The 21,232-nt window shown below is 47.2% G+C and overlaps 1 protein-coding gene across 1 annotated transcript in view; it reads left to right on the forward strand.

Moving 5' to 3' along the window:
- The window catches only part of FGD1 (FYVE, RhoGEF and PH domain containing 1), a 38,651-nt gene that overhangs the window by 16,221 nt on the left and 1,198 nt on the right, over positions 1–21,232 (forward strand). The window contains exons 2-17 of the mRNA XM_070291598.1: positions 1,763–1,936; positions 2,242–2,419; positions 2,545–2,983; positions 4,267–4,356; positions 5,032–5,180; positions 7,090–7,246; positions 7,352–7,490; positions 12,701–12,759; positions 12,893–13,039; positions 13,441–13,533; positions 13,706–13,785; positions 17,783–17,813; positions 18,316–18,417; positions 18,777–18,902; positions 19,080–19,241; positions 20,837–20,980. Coding sequence (XP_070147699.1) covers positions 1,763–1,936; positions 2,242–2,419; positions 2,545–2,983; positions 4,267–4,356; positions 5,032–5,180; positions 7,090–7,246; positions 7,352–7,490; positions 12,701–12,759; positions 12,893–13,039; positions 13,441–13,533; positions 13,706–13,785; positions 17,783–17,813; positions 18,316–18,417; positions 18,777–18,902; positions 19,080–19,241; positions 20,837–20,980 — 2,270 coding nt within the window. The remainder of the gene's footprint in view (positions 1–1,762; positions 1,937–2,241; positions 2,420–2,544; positions 2,984–4,266; positions 4,357–5,031; positions 5,181–7,089; positions 7,247–7,351; positions 7,491–12,700; positions 12,760–12,892; positions 13,040–13,440; positions 13,534–13,705; positions 13,786–17,782; positions 17,814–18,315; positions 18,418–18,776; positions 18,903–19,079; positions 19,242–20,836; positions 20,981–21,232) is intronic.

Here is a 21,232-nt window from a genome sequence, read left to right on the forward strand (position 1 = left end):
TGTGACACCATGACTATGTAGACCAGGAGGCAAGTGTCGTGTGTATACCTGAGCCCCTAAGACCCAGGGGCTCCACGGATATGTTTGTTTCATGAGTATGACATAGTAAGTTACGCCATGTGTGATTGTATGTCTGTGATTTGGGGTACATGGTGGCAGGTGACTTTGTATTGTTTAGTCATTGTGCAAGGTTGTATATGACATGGTATAATAACCCCCGATGGCTATATTCTTGTGACTGTGTGAACCATTTGCAGGTGTAAACCTGTAACACCATATCCTGGTGTGTATGACACTGTGGCCCTGAGATTGTGAGATACAGTGTAAATGGCACTGTATATCTTTGTGACTCAGTGGAACCATATTTGAGGAGTATATAAGTGGGTATATGATGGTAAGTGGTTAGGTGATTGTTATATGAGGCTATGTGTGAAATTGTAGATTTGCCACTATGTGACTTGTGTCTTTGTGACTGTGCATGGCCATGTTTGCCAGTGCATGTAATACCGTGAGGCTGTATGATAATATGTAAAGCTGTGACTATGGGTCTTTATGACTGTGTGTGACCAGGCTTTCAGAAGTGTGATAGCATGATTGGATGTTTGAATTTTGTGTCCCCAAAGTTAAGTGAAACAGTGTGAATAACACCTGTGTCTCTGTGACTGAGTGAACCCCTTTGTGACTGGTCACGTATGAAACTGTGACACAGGGTAACAGAACTCTCGGTGGCTATGAGAGGTCATGTGACTGTGGCATAGCAAAATTGGCACCATGTGTGGGTGGGAGTTCTGGGGGCTCTTGGCTGCCACTCCCTCTCTTGTCCTGACACCTATTCGCTGCATCCTTCCCTACACGATGGTCTTTCATAGCTCTCTTCTACCCACAGGCTGGTCACCCAGCTCGTCAAACTGCCATCTCTACTCTGCTCTGCTTCCTCCCTGACTTCTCTATCATCTGAGACGTGCCACACACAGATCCCTGCCCAGGCAGGCCACACTCCTTCCCTTAGAATGTGTCGTCCCTGGGTGCAGAGGTCCCCTCACACCTCCCAGACTGAATCTTCTCACCTCAGGGTGACCATCATCTCCCCCAGGACCAAAGACAGAGGTGGGTTTAGGGACCCCAGGTGAAGGAAGAGGGACAATGCAGAAAGGCCTCACTTTCCTGAATTTTTTTGCCTGGTGTCCTAAAGCTGTTCCTGTAACCTGAACTCTACATGCTGGCTGTGTGTGGGGTGTGTAGGTGTGGAAATAGAGGAGGATAGTACAGATTAGTGAGAAGCTGGGATTTTAAGAAGCAAAACTTTTATTCATGAAATATAATTTCATTATTTTCAGCTATATAAAACTGTAGAAAAGGAAGTCCAGATATCCTCAGGAACTGAAGAGAAAATGTGAAGAACACTTTAGGCTCAGCATCTCATTATGGCTATATAAACAACAGTGCAACCATGTACACAAACCATAGGCTTCTCGTGCCTGCCCCCAGCCTAGTTAAACTCCCTAGTAATGATGCCTGCTGACATACAAGAAATCAATGTACTAACCGCAAAGAACTCTTGTCTATTAATGAAAACAGCTAGCCACAACCCTGGGCCTGGCTTCCCATCTGACTGCTGGAGTAAAGGTTTCCCAGAAAGACAGTGTAGCCAGGAGAGGGGTTCAGGGGAACTCGATACCACAGGTACCTGCTAAGACATACAACTTTCCAGTCTCCTTTGGGATAATCAGTTGCTTAACACCCAGTTTCTCCCTTTCTGCAGGGATGCACCAGGGAAACCGGATCTTGGTTAAAAGTTTGTCCCTTGACCCTGGTCAGGGCCTTGAGCCTCATCCAGAAGGTCCCCAGCGACTTCGCTCAGACCCAGGCCCCCCCAGTGAAACCCCCAGCCAGCGTCCTTCGCCACTGAAGCGGGCACCGGGCCCAAAGCCACAGGGTAAGTGGTTCCAGAGAGGGGATAAAGAAATGGCCCAGGAGAGGGGACAGAGGAGGGGAAAGGTTTGCCAGTGGCCGAGGAGAAGGCTTGTTAGAAGGACAGGAAGCACCACGGTCTAGGAGCAGAGGGCTGTGACCTGAAGCTAGTGAGCACATACTGGCATCTCACCTTGGGCCAGTTCTGTGCCTGTCTCAGGCAAAGGTGCAGACCGGGGGTTTGTGGAGGGGCTTGTGGCCTGGCTGCAACAGCCAACTTCAAACTCAGCCTATTGGGATCTCCCCTCTTTATCCCATCCATCTCTCTAGTCCCCCCGAAGCCCAGCTACCTGCAGATGCCCCGGATGCCCCCACCACCTGAGCCCATCCCACCCCCACCATCACGCCCACTGCCTGCAGACCCCCGAGTAGCCAAGGGCCTGGCCTCCAGGGCAGAGGCCAGCCCCAGTTCTGCAGCAGTATCCTCACTGATTGAGAAATTTGAAAGGTGAGTCCAGTTCCTGGGGGACCCTGTGGGGGGAGGGTGGGCCTGGAATAGAAAGGACAGTTGTAAGACAGGCCTCTCAGTCAAGCTCATGCCCTGCCTCCATGTGTGTCTACCACCCACCTCAGAGAGCCTGTGATTGTTGCCTCGGATAGGCCAGCCCCTGGCCCCAGCCCAAGTCCCACAGAGCCAGCCATGTTGCCACAGCCACCCCCACAGCCACCAGTGCCCCAGCTCCCTGAGGGCGAGGCATCCCGCTGCCTGTTCCTGCTGGCTCCCGGGCCCCGGGATGGCGAGAAGGTACCCAATCGGGACAGCGGCATTGACAGCATCAGCTCACCATCCAACAGCGAGGAGACCTGCTTCATCAGTGATGACGGGCCCCCTAGCCACAGCCTCTGCCCTGGGCCCCCTGCCCTGGCCAGTGTCCCTGTTGCCTTGGCCGACCCCCACCGGCCCAGCTCCCAGGAGGTTGATAGTGACCTGGAGGAGGAGGACGACGAGGAGGAGGATGAGAAGGACAGAGAAGTCCCAGCACCCCTGATGGAGAGACAGGAGTCCGTGGAGGTACTGACCCATGTTCACCAAGAGGCAGGACTGTGTGGAGAAACCAGAAGCCTGGCTTTTACACTTGGTTCTTTCCCCAGCTCAGTATTTCTCAAAACAGGGCATTGTTTCCACTTGGAATGTTTGGTTTCCCTGGTCCCCTGGTACTAAATATCAGTAGCAGACCTGTACCTTGTCCCTGCATCACTGTAACTACAAAAATGACCATTCACAGTTCCAAGTGCCCATGAGGAAAACTGTTGTACCCTTATCTGAGAACCACCAGTTGGGCCTCAGTTTTTCCATCTTAAAGATGGGCATTCTGGTTGGGGATCTTTAGTGTCCTGCTCCAGCTGGAGAATCCCCAGATTCAGTAGCTATGTTAGGTTGGGCGAGTCTCTGCTGCCCCACCATAACCTTAGTTTCCTTATTTGTAAAATGGAAAGTCTCACATTCAGAGAGACTTCCAGACAGCTGGCCTCTGGAAGGGCACAAGAACTTAGAGCCCCTAGGAGCCTGAGGCTGTGGGACAAAAGCTCTCCACAGCAGGAATCCCTTTCTGTGCCCCAGCAGCCTAACACTGCTTCTGAGGCATCCTTGCACTTAATTAGGTCGTAGCCAGAATACCTGTGTCACCAGAACCCAGCTCAGATGTGGGGGCCAAGGTCTGGGACTCAGCAAATATATGTCCAGTAAACAGGCAAGAAGGGCAACAGGCAATGAGTTTTATACATTTTTATTCTTTTGGGTTTTCCTCACACCCCAGGTACTCAGCAAGCCTTTACTGACAATGAACTGAGTGGGTGAATAATTTATAGTCTACTTAATCCATAGTCTGCTATGTTTCACTTACATTAAATCATTTAGTTGACTAAATTACAAATGGACTTAGGTCCTATTATTACCTGTATATGTAGATGAAGAGACTTAAATACAGAGCATTTATACAACTTATTCAAGCTAGTAAATGGCAGAGCTACAATTTGAACCTAGCTAGGAAGTCTGACTTTCTAGCCCACACCTTACCCACTACACTATGCAGAGTGAATAGAGGGAGCAGGTGGCCTGGTGAATGAGTGGCTGAATGAGAAGTACACAGTATCAGAATTGAGGGGTGGCCTTTATGACACACAGGGGAGTTGGAGTGAAGCTGTGGGGCTTATGGCTTCAGGGATGGGAGGTACAGTTATCTTTAAGTGGCATTAGGTATAGAGCAGCATTTATGGTATTCTGAGAATTCTAGGGGTTTGGGTGAAGGTTAGGGTACAGGATGATAGACCAGCAGTTGCCTCTTCTCTCTTCAGTTGACTGTGCAGCAGAAGGTGTTCCACATTGCCAATGAACTCCTGCAAACTGAGAAGGCTTACGTTTCCAGGCTCCATCTCCTGGATCAGGTGAATGGTCCTGCAGGGGCACCAGGGCACCAGGATCTGGTAGGTGGGTGCCAAAGAGGAAGTGAGAGGGCCTGAGCCTAACTCTATCAGTGAGGCCAGAATCTAGAGGTGGTAAGGCTCCTCTCTGACCTTGATCCCCATCCTGTCCCCCTGAAGCCAACTCTGATTCATCACCCCAAGCTTGATCTTTGTATCAACCCTCATTCCTAAGCCCTAACTACAACTCTAATCCAGATCCTGAATTAACCTGGCTGTGAACCAGACTCTGACCCTCATTCTAAACCTGGCCCTATTCCTGACCCCCAAATCCACTAGAATCCCTAGTGGTAGGAATTTTTGTCTGTTCACTGCCTGACATACAGTAGGCACTCAAAAGTATTTGTTAAATGAATGGATCTAATTCCAACCTTGTCTCTGACCCTGAGTCTAATTCTGACCTTGACCTTGATCCTGACTTATTGTTGCAATGTCTACCTCCAGATCCTAACCTTGACAACCTGAAATCAACCCCACACACAAGCCTCACTCCATTCCCTCACTCCTCAGTATCAAGATCAGTGCTGATCCCAAAGCTCCATAGAGCTGCCCACAAACACTGCCCTCATCTGCAAGCTGCTCCTTTCCCAGCCAAGCCCCAGGCCCCACTGGGCTGAGCACACATGCCCTGCCCCACAGGTGTTCTGCGCTCGGCTGCTAGAAGAAGCTCGGAACCGCAGTTCCTTCCCAGCTGACGTCGTCCACGGCATCTTCTCTAACATCTGCTCCATCTATTGCTTCCACCAGCAGTTCCTGCTGCCTGAGCTAGAGAAGCGCATGGAGGAATGGTGAGGGGCCCCAGATCTAGGCTGCCCACCTTCCTGTCCACTTGCCTGCTGAGCCCAGGCCCAATGTGTACACTAGAGTTTGTTCCTACCTGCCCTCTCCCCTCATCGCCTTTCACAAAAAGAATCAGGCCTGAACTCTATTTTCCAGGCCCTCTCAATCTAGAATGAAACAAGATCAGGACTCAGAAAATTACAACAGAATAGCAAAGCCCTAAAAAGTATAAGGTTAGGAGCCAAATTGGTTGGGATCAAATTCCAATTCTGCCACTTGCTAAATTTGTAATGTTAAGCAAGTTTCTTAAGTTACTGTGCTTTAGTTTCCTCAGTTGTGAAATGAGGGTAATAATAATGGCCTACCTTGTAGGGTTATTTTAAGGACTGAATGAGTTGATACATGTAGAGAGCTTAAAATAGTACCCAGTATATAGTTAAGTGCTAAGTTTTGAACTGTGGTGTTAGAGAAGACTCTTGAGAGTCCCTTGGACTGCAAGGAGATCCAACCAGTCCATCCTAAAGGAGATCAGTCCTGAGTGTTCACTGGAAGGACTGATGTTGAAGCTGAAACTCCGATACTTTGGCCACCTGATGCGAAGAACTGACTCATTTGAAAAGACCCTGATGCTGGGAAAGATTGAAGGCAGGAGGAGAAGGGGATGACAAAGGATAAGATGGTTGGATGGCATCACCAACTCAATGGACATGAGTTTGGGTGAACTCCGGGAGTTGGTGATGGACAGGGAGGCCTGGCGTGCTGTGATTCATGGGGTCGCAAAGAGTCAGACACGACTGAGTGACTGAATTGAACTGAAGTGAATGTGAGCCATTTTTAAATCAGTGCTATGATTGTTGTTGTTGTTATTCCCTGGTGGCTCAGATGGTAAAGAATCTGCCTGCAATTCAGGATACCTGGGTTTGATCCCTGTGTCAGGAAGATCCCCTGGAGAAGGGAATGGCTACCCACTCCAGTATTCTTGCCTGAACAATTCAATGGACAGAAGACTGGTGGGCTATAGTTCATGGGGTCACAAACATTTGGACATGACTGAGCAGCCAATACTTTCACTTTCACATCAGTACTATGACAGAGCTGAGGATGGAAGGCTGTGGGAATCAAAGGGACCAAAACTAGCCTAGGGGTTAACAAAGGATTCAGGGAAGAGATGAGATCTGAGCTGAGTCCTGGGGTAGAAAGGCAAGGTTCATAGGCAGTCTCCTGGCTTTCAGGCTCTCCTCTTCCAATTCATCCTTTAATGTCTATATCACCTTCCACAATGGTCTTTCTGAACAACAGTCAGAACAGACCATTTTACTTCCTGATTAAATCATCTTCATGCTCCCCACACCCACAGGATAAAGTGCATCTTCATGCTACATGAAGTCACTTCCTACATCTCCCCGACTACTATGATCACTGAGGGCTGAACCAAGGCCACTTCTTGTTGTCTCCCCCAGCAGACTGTGACCAACGAAGGTTTGGTCTTATGTGTCCTCCAATAGACTGTGACTCTTGAGGAGTGCAACCAGGTCTAGTTACTTTGACTCCCCTACCAGACCATGACCCTCTCGGGGATCAGTTAAGTGTGGCTTATTTGTGTCACCAGAATAACTCAGTACAAGTCTGGGCACAGAATCAATAGGCAGTGTATGAAGTGGCCCTTTCAGGTATCCCAGGACATGTCATCCCTTGTGCCCAGGGCAGGGCAGAGTTGGGGTGGGTGGGCCCAGGCTGTGGTCTTAGGTCACGCTGAGCCTTTCAGCCTACTTATTCTATAATATAAGCAGCATTTCCAAAGGAACAGACTGGTTGAGAAGTAGATTTCCAGGACTGGGATAAGAATAGCCTGTAGAGTGGGGGCACTGTGTGGGACAACGATCAGCAGGACCAGGTCAGGCCCTGTTTCCACCCCAGGGACCGCTACCCACGCATCGGAGACATCCTGCAGAAGCTGGCACCCTTCCTCAAAATGTATGGCGAGTATGTGAAGAACTTTGACCGAGCTGTGGAGCTAGTCAACACCTGGACAGAGCGTTCCACCCAGTTTAAAGTGATCATCCATGAGGTGCAGGTAAGCAGTGAAGCTGGATGGGACCAGCTGAGATGGACAGGTCTGTGGGGACCTGGTCAGGGGTTTTTGGCCAGACCTGAACCTTCCTGCTTCTGCCTGTCACAGAAGGAGGAAGCCTGTGGCAACCTGACATTGCAGCACCACATGCTGGAGCCCGTGCAGCGCATCCCCCGTTATGAGCTGCTTCTCAAGGACTATCTGTTAAAGCTGCCCCATGGCTCCCCGGACAGCAAGGACGCCCAAAGTGAGTGCATGCAACTGGGCCCTCCTCCCCACCCTACCCCTGCCAAAGACAACTAACAGGGTCAGCCTTCCATTGCCATGTAATTGAGATCTCAGAGTAGGACCTCCAAACTGAAAGGCCCACCTTGAGTGTCTGGAATGAGACCCCAGGATGAACCTCCAGGTTGAGGTCTCTGCCTGAGTACCTAGACAGGACATTCACAAGTCCCCCAGCCTGAAGTTTCCAACTGGAACTCCAGAGTTTGATGGGTGTACTCAGAAAGATCCCCTAAAGGGATCTCTTCCCTAGGTTAAGACCCCAAGGCTCACCCCTTGACTGGTTCTCAAATGAAGTCCCCAATGCAAAATGAAGCTGAGCTTAAACCCTCAGGGACTGAGCCAACAGGCTAAGAGCCCAGACTGACCCTCTCAGGCCAAGTTTTCTTTACTGAATCTCCACTGCTGAGCTCCCCAGAAAGAGACTTGTCTCATCAAGCCCCTGACTTTCCATTCTCCACATTTAGAGCTTCATTCCATACCCACCAGTCACTACCGAGAATGACCCTCCCAAAAGAGCCTCCAAGTCTGATCAGAACCCCATAAAATCACCTCCCTAGAACTGAGTACCCCAGACTGGACTCCGTATTTTCTGCCTCCCAGATTTGGATCTCTAGGCTAAAATACCACCTCCCTAGACAAGTACTCACACACTGAACCACTAGCAAGGGTTTCATTCTGATTCTTTCAATATGAGACCCACTTCTCAGGGTTACACCCCAAGAGTGCTCCCCAGAGTCTCCCCAGCTTTCTCTCCCCAGACTGTTATTTCCATTTATTCCTTCATTAACATAATAGATCATTCCTTCATCTATTTACTGAGTACCTTGGTGCTCTGTGCATTGTCCTAGGCACAGTGGATATGGAAGGTGAACAAGACAGACAAGGCCCTTGATCTCAGGGAGCGTGTATTCTAGTCAGGGAGATAGACAGTAGACAAAAGTCATAAATACACAGGAGAACATTAGATAGGTGCTTTGTGTGATTCAGAGAATGAGAGGGTGATGTGACAGTGACTGGGGAAGCCAACTTTAGACTGGGTGACCTCTCAGAAGAGAGGATATTTGAATCAAATATAAATAAGAAGAAGAGGAGAGCCATGTGCTGAGTAGGGAGGAGCATGTCCCAGGCAGAAGCAATAGCAGGTACAGAGTTCCTAAAATCAGCCCTCAGATTGAGTTCACCTAACTTAGTTTCCTGTTTTATACCACTCTCAGCCCTATATGAGTCCCTAGAATAAACTTCAGAGCTTGAGTTTGGCCAGCTGAACTCCCCACACTGAGCCCAAAGATGAACCTCTCAGAAAGAACTTCCCAGTCCAGTATTCTGAGCTGCTCAGAATGAGAATCTCTGAAGGACAGCCAGCCTGCAATGTGCTCACTAGGCTCCCCAGCCCAAGATCTTAAGTTGACCTCCCTATTTTTTTTTAACCCCTCAAACTAAAATCCCCAGGTTCAGTTCAGTTCAGTTCAGTCACTCAGTCGTGTCCGACTCTTTGCGACCCCATGAATCACAGCACGCCAGGCCTCCCTGTCCATCACCAACTCCCGCAGTTCACTCAGACTCACGTCCATCGAATCAGTGATGCCATCCAGCCATCTCATCCTCTGTCATCCCCTTCTCCTCCTGCCCCCAATCCCTCCCAGCATCAGAGTCTTTTCCAATGAGTCAACTCTTCGCATGAGGTGGCCAAAGTACTGGAGTTTCAGCTTTAGCATCATTCCTTCCAAAGAAATCCCAGGGCTGATCTCCTTCAGAATGGACAGGTTGGATCTCCTTACAGTCCAAGGGACTCTCAAGAGTCTTCTCCAACACCACAGTTCAAAAGCATCAATTGTTCGGCGCTCAGCCTTCTTCACAGTCCAACTCTCACATCCATACATGACCACTGGAAAAACCATAGCCTTGACTAGACAGACCTTAGTCGGCAAAGTAATGTCTCTGCTTTTGAATATGGTATCTAGGTTGGTCATAACTTTTCTTCCAAGGAGTAAGCGTCTTTTAATTTCATGGCTGCAGTCACCATCTGCAGTGATTTTGGAGCCCAAAAAAATAAAGTCTGACACTGTTTCCACTGTTTCCCCATCTATTTCCCATGAAGTGATGGGACTGGATGCCATGATCTTCATTTTCTGAATGCTGAGCTTTAAGCCAACTTTTTCACTCTCCTCTTTTACTTTCATCAAGAGGCTTTTTAGTTGCTCTTCACTTTCTGCCATAAGGTAGAGCCCCAGAAAGTACCTCCAGATCTGAGCCCCAGTGAGTCGTATCTCTGGTTCCACACTAACTCTCCTACTTTATATTTCCCAGACTGAACTCTGGAGACTGGACCCTAGACTGAGTTCCCCAAACCAGGCCAGCTGGAACTCCTGGCCTGAGCAGCACCCCCTGAGCCCAAGACTGAACTCTAACCAAGATCCTAGACTGCCCAGCCCAGGCCAGGCCCCATCAGAGCTTCCAGATCAAACTACCAAGCTCCTAGACAAAGCTCCCCAAACCACACTCCCTAGCCTGAACCCCCAAAAGAAATCCTGGACTGAAATCCCCACAGTGAATCACCAGACAGAGCCTGTACCCACTGGACCCCTGGAAAAGCCCATCTATACCCCTACACAGGACACCTCCAGACAGAGATCCTGATAGCGAAGTAGTCTGAGCCCAGTGGCCTCTACAGGCCTGAGCTTATATGACCACAGTTTGCCAGAGTCTTCTTCCGCCCCCTTTCCTGAGCACTGCCCACCTCCAGCATACACCATGCAGAATTTGTGGAAGAAAGGGCAGCTCTGATGTCAGCTCTGCTGCCTCCTGGGGCACACAGCCTAGGGTTGCACCTCTTCTCTCTGATTCAGTTTCCTCATTGGACAAACAAGGCACATAAGGTTGTTATGAGGGTTGAAGAATGCTAGGCAAAGCATCTATTCAGGAGCCCAGGGAAAGGTGGTAGAACCTTTTCCCCATCCTAGGGAGCTCCTAGTCTGCTGAGGGATGCAGATAGGTAAATACATGATGAATACATAGTGTGACTAGCGGGACAGAAGGGAGCAAAGGGGAAGGTGAGAACCCAGACAGTGTCCTAACCCAGCCTGGGTACTCAGGGAAGGCTTTTTGAAGGAGATGAGCTGAATCCAGAAGACTGAGTTGGCCAGATGAAGCAAGACAGGACTTGTTTAGCGAGGTGCAAGTGGAGAAGGCTGGAGAGGTCAACAGACGACCCTGTTGACCAAGGGCTTAAAATGCCAGGCTAAAGGACTGGGTCTTTACCCTGCAGGCATAGGAGAACAACTGACAGATTTGAACAGAGGAGTGACAGCAAGCTGTGTGTAAAAACGCGCCCTCTGACAGCTAGGGTAGAAAAGGGCTGGGAGCTTGGAGACTGGCACCTGAAAGGCCTGAACTGGGTTAGGGATCACAGATTTTGAGCACCAAGACTTGGTCATTGAGAGACAGCTTCCTGGGAAAATAACACTTGCTTGGCCAACCATGTGGACTCTCTTCAGAAGCACCTGTGCATATTTTCTGAATGGGAAAATCCAGCACCATGCAAACAAGAGTGGGGTACAGTGCAGCTGGGCCTCAAGCATGGACAAGATTCATTAGTGTGTGGAGATGCGTAGGGATTTATTTCGTATATTTTTCTGATACCTAGTCACAATAGGAAGTATGGAAATACAGGAAAGCTGAAAGAGGCAAGGAAGAAAATCATCTATGATACAAAACTCCAGAGAATAAGAGTGAGGAACACTTTGACATAATTTCTTACTGGTATTTTTTATACACATATATTTGTGGCATTGAAATCATGTCATATACACAAGTTTGTATCCTTTCCTTTTCCTAAAATATCCTGAGAATTTCACAGATCATGAAAAATCCTACAAAAGCATCATTTGCAAAGGTTGTTTAGTATTGTGTTATATGAATGCACATTACTCTCTTTAACGGAACCCCTACAGTTGTATTATTTCTGGTTTGACATTATTGTAAACACCACTGCAACAAAAGTGTATTTGTACACAGAACATGTATTTTCTTAGTATAGATTCCTATCATCAGAATTATTGAGGCAAAGAATAGAACTGTCTCTGTTTCTTTATATGACTTGTTTTCTGATTATAAAAGGTAATACGTATTCTTTGTCAAAAAATTGGAAAAAGAAGACAGTGAAATCACCCATAGTCCCATCATCCAGAGACAACTTTTTTTTTAATTTATTTATTTTAATTGGAGGCTAATTACTTTACAATATTGTAGTGGTTTGTGCCATACATTGACATGAATCAGCCATGGGTGTACACGTGTTCCCCATCCTGAACCCCCCTCCCACCTCCCTCCCCATCCCATCCCTCCGGGTCATCCCAGTGCACCAGCCCTGAGCAGCCCGTCTCATGCATTGAACCTGGACTGGAGATCTGTTTCACATATGATAATATACATGTTTTAATGTTATTCTCTCAAATCATCCCACCCTCGCCTTCTCCCACAGAGTCCAAAAGACTGTTCTATACATCTGTGTCTCTTTTGCTGCAGAGACAACTTTTTAAAAAAAAATTATTTATTTTTGGCTGCACTGCGTCTTCCTTGCTGCAGGAGGTCTTTCTCTAGTGGTAAACAGGAGCTACTCTCTAGCTACAGTGCTCAGGCTTCTAGTTACAGTGGCTTTTCTTGTTGCATAGCATGAGCTCTAGGTGCCTGGGCTTTAGTAGTTGCAGCTAACCACTCTAGAGCACAAGCTCTATAGTATGGCACACGGACTTAGTTGTCCTATGACATGAGATCTTCTCGGAACAGGGATCAAACCCATAAAACCCTGCATTGGCAGGCAGATTCTTTACCACTGAGCCATCAGAGAAGCTCCTGAGACAATTTGTTAAACATGGGTATATGTCCTTCCAGTTACAGGTGTAACTATTACTGTTATTTTGTAGTGGTAATAATAATCTTAAGCTTGCATTTTATTGGCTGCCAGCTATTTCATGTCCTGTGGTTCTGCTACTACTGTGGCATTAATCGAGTCATTTTCTGATTTTAAGTGATGTTGCTATGGACATCTTTGAGGCTGGCACTTTCTGGAATGGGGAGGGTGTGGCCAGACCAGGAGGAGGTATTCAGGGAGCAGAGAAGCTCCCAAAGCCTTTTTTCTGCTAGCCCCTATCTGACCTCCCACTCTGTCTACAGAGTCTCTGGAGCTGATAGCCACAGCAGCAGAGCACTCTAATGCTGCCATCCGCAAAATGGTGAGTGGCCCCTCTAGCCCCTGCCTTTCCTTGGCCAGCCACCTATCTCCATCCTGGGGAGTGGGAGGCTTGCAACCTGTGGACATCTGAGGGGAGGCCGGAACCTCAAACCTTGCCTTTTACTCACTACCAGGAGCGAATGCACAAGCTGCTGAAGGTGTACGAGTTGCTAGGAGGTGAGGAAGACATCGTCAGCCCCACCAAAGAGCTCATAAAAGAAGGCCACATCCTTAAGCTGTCAGCAAAGAATGGGACCACTCAAGACCGATACCTCATACTAGTAAGTGCCAGGGGTAGGGGTGCAAGTGGGCCACACCACCCCCACCCCGCCATGCCACATTGACCCGGTACTCACTCAAGGCCGTACTTCCTGCTTCTCCATTCCTTCCTCTACTAATGCATTGCATTTGTACTACCTATACTGGGCATTTTTTTCTCAACTTTACAGATTATGTAACTAAGACTTAGAGAGAACTGACTTGCCCAAGGCCACCCAACTAGGAAGTGACTCCCATGCCTAGGCTCTTTCCTTGCAACCTTTGTGCCCAATCTGGTCTGTTTTTTCTATCTATTGCTTTGAGTCCCCAACAGTAAAGCTTCAGGAGTCCTATAAGGGAAGGGAGCTGAGCCATAGCCCTTGTGGGGCCTCCACACATACATCCAAAACCTTTTCCTTCCTAGTTCAACGACCGCCTCCTTTACTGTGTGCCCAGGCTGCGGCTCCTTGGCCAGAAGTTTAGCGTGCGGGCACGCATTGATGTAGATGGCATGGAGGTGAGCACCAGGAGGTGGGAAGGGGGACCTGAGTGGGACCTTGGTGCTGGGAGGAACAAAGATGTTCTGACTCTGACCCCCAAGTGTGTGCATGTGTGCAGAGGGCGAGGGCCCTGTGGAGCTCAGTAGGTGAGCTCAGTAGTTCACCAAGGCCTTTTCTCTCTCCATTCAGCTGAAGGAAAGTTCCAACCTCAATCTGCCTCGGACCTTCCTGGTGTCAGGAAAGCAGCGCTCCCTGGAGCTCCAGGCCAGGTACTTGCCCTTGCCTATATCTTCTTTCCAGCCTCCTGTTGCCTTCAGATATGCTGAGGCATTCTAGACCTTGTGCCAGGGGACTGGCTACTCCCTAGAGGAGAGAGTATTCCAGAGAAAGGATGGGTCCCTTTCCCCAAAGACGCTTGCTCTTCTGATGGGTTTTGTTAGAGGAGAGGGAAGAATGAGATAGTAATCCAAACATGAGTAACAGTAGCACAAATAGTTTATTGTGGATTCAGAGACTTAAGAGAAATAACAACCAAATGCAGTGCCTGGTCCATGATAGGAGTCTTATTTGAGAAAAACAGCCCTAAGAGACATTTTCAAGACAGTAGGGAAAATCCTAAACATGAACTGGGCATTAGCTACCAGGGCATTATTGCTAACTTTCTCAGGTATGATAATGGTATATGAGGATATAGGGGAATGGCCTTTTTTTTTTTGGTGATGCATGATGATGATTTAGTATCATGATATCTGTAACTTATTTTTAAATGATTTATATCAGCATATATATATATATATATATATATATATATACACACACACACACACACACACACATATGTATAAGATACAGCAAAATGTTTTTTAAATTTGCATCTATGTAGTGAATATATATTTAATGTACTTGTGTTATCCTATCTACTTTTCTGTATGCTTGAAATTTTTCATAATAAAAAATCTTTACAGAACAAATTTTAAAATAATGTCCAGCCATTTAACAAAGGGGCCTTCATATCCATTCTCTACTTGAATGATTATAATAATAGTTCACATTTAATGAAGACTTGCTCTTGTGCCAGAGGCACAGTTTTAAGTTAATTTTAACTTAAGTTTAAATTTAATAGCTGAACTCTCAAAACCCTTGAAGTAGCCTCTGTTACTATCAACCCCATTTTACAGATGAGGAAACTGAGGCACAGAAGAGTTATACACCTTTCCCAAGATCCCACAGCTAGAAAGAAGCAGAGCTGGAATTGGTGATAGGGTATCGAGGCCATGGTCAGGGCCAGAGAGTGAATGCATGTGGGTAGATGATCTACTTCTGAGAGGCTGCAAAGAATTAAGAAATCAGAGTCAGAACTCTCTTTGCTGGGACTGCATGGAGGCAGGATAGAGAGATGAATGTGGGCTAGAGGGTGTCCTGGAAGATGAGAGAAGGGAGTTGGGTTTGATGCTCTGAGAGACTAAGCATCTCAGAGGCCTGAAGCCAGGAAAGTGAGAACAAAAGTGACAACAGGCACAGCCTGGGAGGGCAGATGTGGGGCCCAGTCAGGGTTCAGCAGAGCCTAAGTGACTGGGACAGGTCATCAGCTAGGATGGGAAGGAGGGGGCTGCAGAGGGATGCTGGGCCCAGAAGGGGGCACCGAGCAGTGTAGGGTTTTCTCCTAGTAGCAGAGGGAAGGCATGGAAAGTTTGCTTTGCAGTTGCTTTTTTGCCCTTTAAAAAGTTGTTTTTAATGAAAATTTTCAAATAACCAGAAAAGTAGAAATGCAAACACTCATATACCCACCACTTAGCTGATTTTCAACTTTGGTGACATAGGAGTCAACTGAGGAGCTTTAAAAAATACTGATGTCTGGGACCCACCCCTGTAAACTTTGGTTTAATTTGTCTGGGGTATAGCCTGAAGATGGGGAGTTTCAAAAGCTCCCCAAGTGATTTTAATGTTATGTGCACCAGGGCCTGGAGAATTCATGGACTACAGTCCATGGGGTTGCAAAGAGTTAGATACCACTGAGAGACTTTCACTTTCACTTTGCTCTGCCAGCAGAAACAAAGAAGGTAATGTTGCTCGTATGATTCAACCTGGCACCAGGGTTTAGAATCACTGACTTAGGAATCAGTATATATTTTTGCCATATAAATATTTTGCTGAGCCATTTTAAAGTAAATTATAGACATGACTCTTCACCCCTATATACTTAAGTATGCACTGCCAAAAACACTGTTGTGGCTCTTAAACATCAAAAGCAATATTGTTTAGTGCAAAGAAGTTAGAAAATATAGAAAATTAAAAAGAATTTGTAAAAAAGAATACAATCAGAATAAAGTAAAATCCCTTAGAACCGTACCACCCAGAGACAGTCAGTGCTGATGTGTTGGCAGAAACTCTTTCTGACTTCTCCTCTATTTGCATATGTATACACACACAGAAACAATGTTTCCTTTCCATATTTTATTATGAGTATTTTTCAAAATACAGGAAAGCTTAAATACAGTGAACACCCAAGCTCACCATGTAGATTCAAGTGTTAATATTGTGCTATATTTACTTTATCATAAATCTATCATTTCATCCACCTACCAATCCATCTGATTTTTTTTCATGCATTTCACCAAGTAAGTTGCAGATATCATACACCTCACCCCTAAAGACTTTGGCATTCATATCGTTAACTAGCATTCAATATTTGTTTAAGATCTCCTCCTTTTTCTTGAGGCAAATTTTCAGAGTGAAATGCACAGGTCTTAAGTGTACCACTGATGAGTTCTGACAAATGTAAACACTCATGGCACATGTGTTTTTAAACAAAAAGGTTTATTTTGTATATGTTGTTTTGAGTTAACATATTATAAACAGCTTTATCACTTATGTTGTGTAGAAGTAGTGATATATACCATCATTTCTTTTTTTAAAACCTAAGCCCCTGTTGTTGGACACATAGATTGCTTCTAATTTTTCATGACAATAGAACAGCATTGCAGTGGATATTCTTGTAGCTAAATATTGACTCACATCCTTGATTTTTCATGAAATGATCCTAAGGATACAGTCGTATTTTCATATTAGAAAAATACTTTTGATGTCTGGAGTCATCAACAAAGGCTTCCTTTGTGGCTCAGCAGGTAAAGAATCCGCCTGCAATGCGGGAGACCTGGGTTCAATCCCTGGCTTGGGAAGATCCCCTGGAGAAGGGAAAAGCTACCCATTCTAGTATTCTGGCCTGGAGAATTCCATGGACTGTATAGTCCATGAGGTCACAAAGAGTCTGACATGATTGAGTGGCTTTCACTGGAGTGTAACTGTGGAAGGAGATTAGAGGAGGCCAGGCAGGAGTCAGCCAAGAGGCTGGCTCCTACTCCTAGTGAGCTGTTGATGGGCCTGCACCAGGGCAGACAGGAGAGTTGAGGAAGGAAGGCAAAGGGAAGGGGCAACACACTGATTGAGCACCTAGTGTATCAGGGATTGTGCTGGGCACTTTATACATCACCTCAGTTACTGCTTTGATAGCTCAGTTGGTAAATAATCTGCCTGCAGTGCAGGAGACCCCAGTTCGATTCCTGGGTCAGGAAGATCCCCTAGAGAAGGGAAATTCTCCAGTATTCTGGCCTGGAGAATTCCATGGACTGTATAGTCCATGGGGGTCACAAAGAGTCGGACACAACTGAGCAACTTTCACTTTCCAGTTACTGCTCAGAACAACCCAGGCCGATAATTATCATCCATTCTTACAAGTGAAGAAAAATAAACTGCCCTCCTTTCTCAAACTTGACATTCCAGCACAAACAGGTAACTATTCATGGTTTCCTGTACATTCTATATGCTAATTCACATACTTCAACCTAATCCCCTCTACTTGAGGGCCAGCACCTCCTTGAGGAAACCATCTTTAGCAGCCCCCACCCAAACTCCAGGATGGGACAGGTTTCCTGGGCTCCTCAGCCCCATTTTCCCTCTGTCATAGCACTGATTCCCCTGTATTGTCCATGTCTGCCCCCATGAGCTCCTTCCTTGATGGTAGGGTCTGCTCTGAGGCCCAGCCTCCTAGCACAGGGTCTGGAAAGTATTAATAACTGTTCAATAAGTAAACTCAGGTTATATGACTTGCCTAAGGTCACATAAGTGGTAAGTGAAGGAGCAAGAAGGTCAAACTCAGATCTTTCCAACTCCAAAACATCTGCTCTTTACCACTCCAATTGCTTTTGGTTGGCCTGCCTAACCCAACATCTTTCTTTCCCCCTGCCCCCACCACCTTCCCTACCCAAGGACTGAGGAAGAGAAGAAAGACTGGGTCCAGGTAACATCTAAGAAGGCTTTGTGGTAGGGGGCTGGAAGAGTATTAACAGGTCTTCTCGGGGTGGGGGGCTCAACCCTAATATTCACATCTGACCATAATTGGCCTGGACATCTGCCTTCCAATAAATTTTACCATCCCCATTTTACAAATAAGCAAACTGAGGTCCAGAGGTTAAGCAGAAACTACCCAGTTCTTTAGAAAGCTGGCTCCTCTGAAGGTGTAACCTCAGTGAGTTAAGCCCTGTAAAACATTTAATCCCAGACATTTGTCAGGAAGGCCTTCTGTGGTTTTTCAGCCACTGATCCCCTCCCCCCATTTCACAAATATAAGAACTGAGACCTAGATTTTGGGAAGGGACTTACCCAAGATCATACATCTAGCAAGGTATAGAGCTGAGTCTAGAATCTAACTTTTCTGACTCCAAGCTAGTTTATAGGAAAGTGAGGTAAGGGTGGAAACAGATAGTTGGGTTTTGACCTCTTATTTCTTACACCTCTCCCAGGCCATCAACTCTACCCTCCTGAAGCATGAACAGACGCTGGAGACCTTCAAGCTCTTAAACTCCACAAACAGGGAAGATGAAGACACACCCCCCAACTCTCCGGTAAGAGTTCACATCCCCTCCTTCTGCACCAGGATCCCCTCCAGGCCTCCAGGTGCCCACCTTACCTTGAGATACTCCTCTCCTCTTCCCAGAGAGGCAGTAGATGACTACAGAAGCACAGGCTTCTGTTGGTAGGGTCATAGAGAAATTATTGGGGAAACCAATACACAGAAAGTATTGGTACAAGTGACAGGTCTTCAATAGCACAGTGAAGTAGAGCAGAGCCAGGACTCAAAGGCAGGTCTTCTGAATCTGTCTGCTGCCTACCAGTGATGATCCAAGCCTGGGCAAGGGCTGGACGGACTGGGCTGGGGAGTCTGAGTTTGACTCTCTGACTGGAGACCTGGCCCTCTCTCCAGAATGTGGATCTTGGAAAGCGGGCACCTACGCCCATCCGAGAAAAGGAAGTCACCATGTGCATGCGCTGCCAGGAGCCCTTCAATTCCATCACGAAACGCAGGCACCACTGCAAGGCCTGTGGACATGTAAGTGTTGAGAGGCAGGGGCAGAGCTATGGAGCAGACAGGCTGGCAACCCAAAGGCCCACTTCTAAGAGGGCACCCTCTAAGTGGGGGGAGGCTGTGAAGTCCACTGTGGGAGTTAGTACACTGAAGGGGAAGACCCACTGGAATCAGGTTGTTCTTACCCACTTGCCACCCCAGGTGGTTTGTGGGAAGTGCTCCGAGTTCCGGGCTCGCCTTGTCTATGACAACAACCGTTCCAACCGTGTGTGCACTGACTGCTATGTGGCCTTGCATGGGGTACCCGGGAGCAGCCCAGCCTGCAGCCAGCATACACCCCAGCGCCGGAGGTCCATCCTGGAGGTAAGAGCCAGGCCCCTCAACTAACCCTCAACTGACCACAGGGGCCCCAGCCACTCACACAGTGGTGACTAAGGCCTGGGCATCTCTGAAACTGTAATACCATGTGCATGTGCTGAACAAGTGACCCAGGCTTCGAGTGAGTAAAATAAGTACAAAAGTGAATCAAAGAGTAATTTTTATTTAAGTGCTTTAGACGTTTATCTTCACAGTAACTTATCTATCAATGCTTTTCCTATTCTTGTTTTACAAAGGAGGAAACTGAGGCCCAGGGAGGTATATTTGCCCAAGTTACACAGTGAGTGGCAGAGCTGGGATTTTCTTTTAACTAACAAAATACCTTTTCTTATTACAATGGATATGTGCATTGAAGAAAGTTAGACATCATAACCAAACATAATAAAAATACCACATTCCTTTAACCCGGGGCTTCCCTGGTAACTCAGTGGTAAAGAATCCACCTGCCAATGCAGGAGACACGGGTTCAATCCCTGAGTTGGGAAGATCCCCTGGAGAAGGAAACGGCAAACCACTCCAATATTTTCACCTAGGAAATCCCATGGACAGAGGAGCATGGTGGGCTACAGTCCATGGGGTCGCAAGAGTCAGACATCATTTAGTGACTAAACAACTACTACAAATTCCTTCAACCCAGAGATTACCACCATTAATGCTTATACTTCCTATCTTTCTAGATATATGCACATATATAAACTTATGCTTTGTAACTAAATTGAGGTATTTATTTAACACTTAAAGAAAGCTAACTCCATGCCAGGCACTCTTCTAAGCACTTTACATATAGTAACTAATTTAATCCTCAGAACAGCCCTATATGCTCTCCTTCCAAGTCAGGATTTTCATCTAGGGCTGGGAGTCTGAGCCTGACTACCTTACCCACCCACCCACCCACCCAACCCCTTAACCAAAATGCTAAGTTGCTTCTCGCTGAGTGTAGGGAATGCATGTGATGGAAGACTAAAAAAAAGATGAAGTATAAATGACTTGAGGGATAAATGAACTGATGGAAGAATGCCTGACTGACATTTAGGGGCCCCCCACTAAGAGTTACACACCCCTCCCACCAAGCCTTAGAGGCAGTAGCCATGGCCTGAATCCAGCAGATAAGCCTGGCTTTGAATTTCAACTCTTACTGGGTTGCTGTTGCTGCTGCTGCTGCTGCTGCTGCTAAGTCACTGCAGTCATGTCCAACTCTGTGTGACCCCATAGACTGCAGCCCACCAGGCTCCCCCGTCCCAGGGATTCTTCAGGCAAGAACACTAGAGTGGGTTGCCATTTCCTTCTCCAGTGCATGAAAGGAAAAGTGAAAGTGAAGTCGCTCAGTCATGTCTGACCCTTAGCGACCCCATGGACCACAGCCTACCAGGCTCCTCCGTCCATGGGATTTTCCAGGCAAGTACTGGAGTGGGGTGCCATTGCCTTCTCCCTCACTGGGTTGACAGTGGGCAAATAACTCCTGCCACCTGAGCTTCAATATTCTCCTGGGACATGTGAATAGCAATCCCTATGCTGAGGGGGTGTGGGAGCCAAGGTAGGCCTCCTATCAATATTGATGCCCTTCATGTCTCTGGTCACAGAAACAGGCCTCAGTGGCTGCGGAGAACAGTGTCATCTGCAGCTTCCTACACTACATGGAGAAGGGTGGAAAAGGCTGGCACAAGGCATGGTTTGTGGTCCCTGAGAATGAACCCTTGGTGCTGTACATCTACGGAGCCCCTCAGGTATGCATCCTACTCCTGATCAAAGGAGGCTAGCAAAGCCAGGCTACTCTCCTTTCCTCTCAGTCCTTCACCTCTCCTTGGCCTTGGAGGATAGTGTGAACCTAGGGGGAAATCAGAAGCCCCCACCCTTATGAGACAAAGACAGGCTCGAGACAAGGAATGATTATGGATCAACACATGTAAGGATAAGTGGGGTGAGTTATGGGGGGAGGAAGCTGAAGTGGAGATGCGATACTGCTTAATCCAATTTGG

Source organism: Ovis canadensis, chromosome X (assembly GCF_042477335.2).
Source record: "Ovis canadensis isolate MfBH-ARS-UI-01 breed Bighorn chromosome X, ARS-UI_OviCan_v2, whole genome shotgun sequence".
Taxonomy (NCBI): domain Eukaryota; kingdom Metazoa; phylum Chordata; class Mammalia; order Artiodactyla; family Bovidae; genus Ovis; species Ovis canadensis.